The 2386-nt window shown below is 58.5% G+C and overlaps 1 protein-coding gene across 1 annotated transcript in view; it reads right to left on the bottom strand.

The window, feature by feature from the left end:
- FAM83G (family with sequence similarity 83, member G) overlaps positions 1-2386 on the bottom strand; it is a 17593-nt gene that overhangs the window by 9139 nt on the left and 6068 nt on the right. The window contains exon 2 of the mRNA XM_009577013.1: positions 969-1136. Coding sequence (XP_009575308.1) covers positions 969-1136 — 168 coding nt within the window. The remainder of the gene's footprint in view (positions 1-968; positions 1137-2386) is intronic.

Here is a 2386-nt window from a genome sequence, read left to right on the forward strand (position 1 = left end):
TATCACGCCCCGCCCTCTCCTCTGCCCCTTCATCTTCCTCCACCTTTGCATGAGCACCGTGCAAGGTGATTTTCTCTGCACCCCCTGCACGCGCAGGGATGTATAAGGGGTTTGGGGCACTTTGGGCTGGAGACTGATGCTGGGCATCCCCTGTGCTGCTTTACTTTCCCTTGTTTTAAACAGGATTCGTGCACCAGAGCAATGTCATGCACAGCTGCCAGCAGCTCCGGGGCCGGGTGAACGTGGCATGTGCAGGCAGATCTGTCCTGCCGGTGTGCTGCCAGCCGGGGCCAAGAGTGGTGAGGGCATCCTTGGCAGCTGCCGGGGCCGTGGGCAGCGTGGGTGCCTCCCTGCTCCGCTCCCGGCCCCATGCTGGGGCGGAGGCTCCGGAAAAGGAGAAAATCGAGTTTTTTAATTCCAGCCTCTTACTTGCAGGAAAGCCCGAAAGCAAGAGAACCGGCCGGCGGTTGCTCCTGCTGGTTCTGCCCCTGGGGCAGGAGCAGGCATGGGGCTGGCGACAGCAGGGATCCGGCCCTGGCAGAGCATCCTTCCTCTCGCGCCTTCCCTCTCGCCGGCTTGTTCACCGGGAGGAGCTGAGCACGTAGGTTTGCCCTGGGCTTTGCAGTGCCCTGCTTGAGTCATACCCGCTCTTGTGGGGCCGCAGCTCCCTCTGCCCCAAAGCCAGCTCTGGCGGGGTACCAGCAGCCCCCCAGGCTTTCTGCATCCAGCTCTGCTGGGTGGAAATCCATGTCCCCATATCTCATCCATTCCCCTCCATCCTGCTGCTCCTGGATTTGGGCATCACCTTCAGCTTTGGCTACAGGAAAAATGGACTAAACTCATCTAGCACTACCTAAAATCTGGGGCTGTGATTGCCCCAAGACAGGAGGGAGCAGGGCTGATAGCTCTCATTATTTCCCTGTGTTGGAGGAGGTCGCCTCGCCCCAGACCCTTCGGGCCATTCTTACCTTCAAGTGGCCGGCATGCATGTGGGCTCGCTCGCACATCTGAAGGAAGTGCTTCACGTTGGTCTCATCCAAAATGATGTAAACTCCCACTTTCCTCTTGAAGCCCGCGTCCAGGAGGTCCTTGAAGATGTCTACATCGGTGAACATGTCCATGACCACCGCGATGACCTGGAGAGGGGAGAAGAGAGATGAGTCTGGGTAGTGTGGCCGGGTGACAACCCCAAGATGTAGCTGGTGCTTGGGTGAGAGCCGAAGCAACGTGCTCTCTCTAGGACGTTGGGATTACGTGGCCTCCGGCCAGCCCGAGGGCAGAAAGCAGGAGCCCCCAGTCCTGTCCCTCTGCTGTCACTACGGGAGCCTTGGTCTCCGGTGGTGGCCTGTAGCATAATATACTTGTGCAAAATTGATTTCTGAGGGCGAATCTAACTTTCTTGCCTTTAACAAACATCACAAATTTCAAAGTCCAGTTTCTGGCTGAGACGTTTGGCGTCCCTTTGCTATCGGCACTGCCCGTGGCCCCATCACGGGCAGCACCAGAAGGGGAAACCTGTGACGCCATGATGTGTCTGTCTGTCTGTCTGAGGGCACGTTGCATGGGGTAGGGTCTCCCCCGCTCTCTCTGGGGAACTCGTGCTTGCTTGTGTTGAGAGAAACAGTATAAAAAATAGCTAAAAGCGACTCTAAGCTTGGTAGAAGTTATCTGGACACCCCTGAGGCGCGTTCAGGAGCTGCAATGACTTTTAATATCTTTTAAAAAACAGGCCTGGGTGCGAGCTGAGGAGGTTGTTTGAAAGCAGCCGGGAGTTTGCAGCTCCCAGCACCTGCGACCGGCTGCTGTTCCGAGTCCCGGCTGCTGCTAGCAGCGATGTAGTTGGGTTCAAGGTCAGCTCTCCACCGTAAGGCCAGAGCAGAGCACCGGGGGCAGGCAGCGTTTCCGTCGTCGGCGCTGCTGATACCTCCCTCGGTCTCGCTGGCTGGCCCTTGCGTGGCTGGGAGACCTTGGGGTGCTGCTTCTGCTGCTCAGACCCCCTGCGAGCATCCCTCCTTCCTCCCAGGCTGTACGAAAGCGGAGCAGAGCTGGGACGATGGTGCCAGCACCCCGTGCAGTGACAGTAGGGTTTGGCACATGGCAGCGTCACTGTTCTTGGCAAGCTGGAGCTGCCTTTGTACCCAGGGCGTTTGCTGCTGGGGCGTGTCCCACCTGTGATACTAAGATGCATCTGTGCCGCGTCCTCCAGCCACGCTGAGATTTTGCTGGGATGGCTCCTTAAGCACCAAAGTTCACTCCCTGCCCATGGATTTTGCCTTTCTGGAGATGGCATCGCCCGTGACGTGATGGTGAGCAGGAACGGTGCAGCACGAGACGTGCAGGCAAAGGGGCTGGAGGCAGCTGCCCGCAGCCCAGCCGAGCATCTCGG

This window comes from Fulmarus glacialis, unplaced genomic scaffold (genome assembly GCF_000690835.1).
Source record: "Fulmarus glacialis isolate BGI_N327 unplaced genomic scaffold, ASM69083v1 scaffold11654, whole genome shotgun sequence".
NCBI classification, from domain to species: Eukaryota; Metazoa; Chordata; class Aves; order Procellariiformes; family Procellariidae; genus Fulmarus; species Fulmarus glacialis.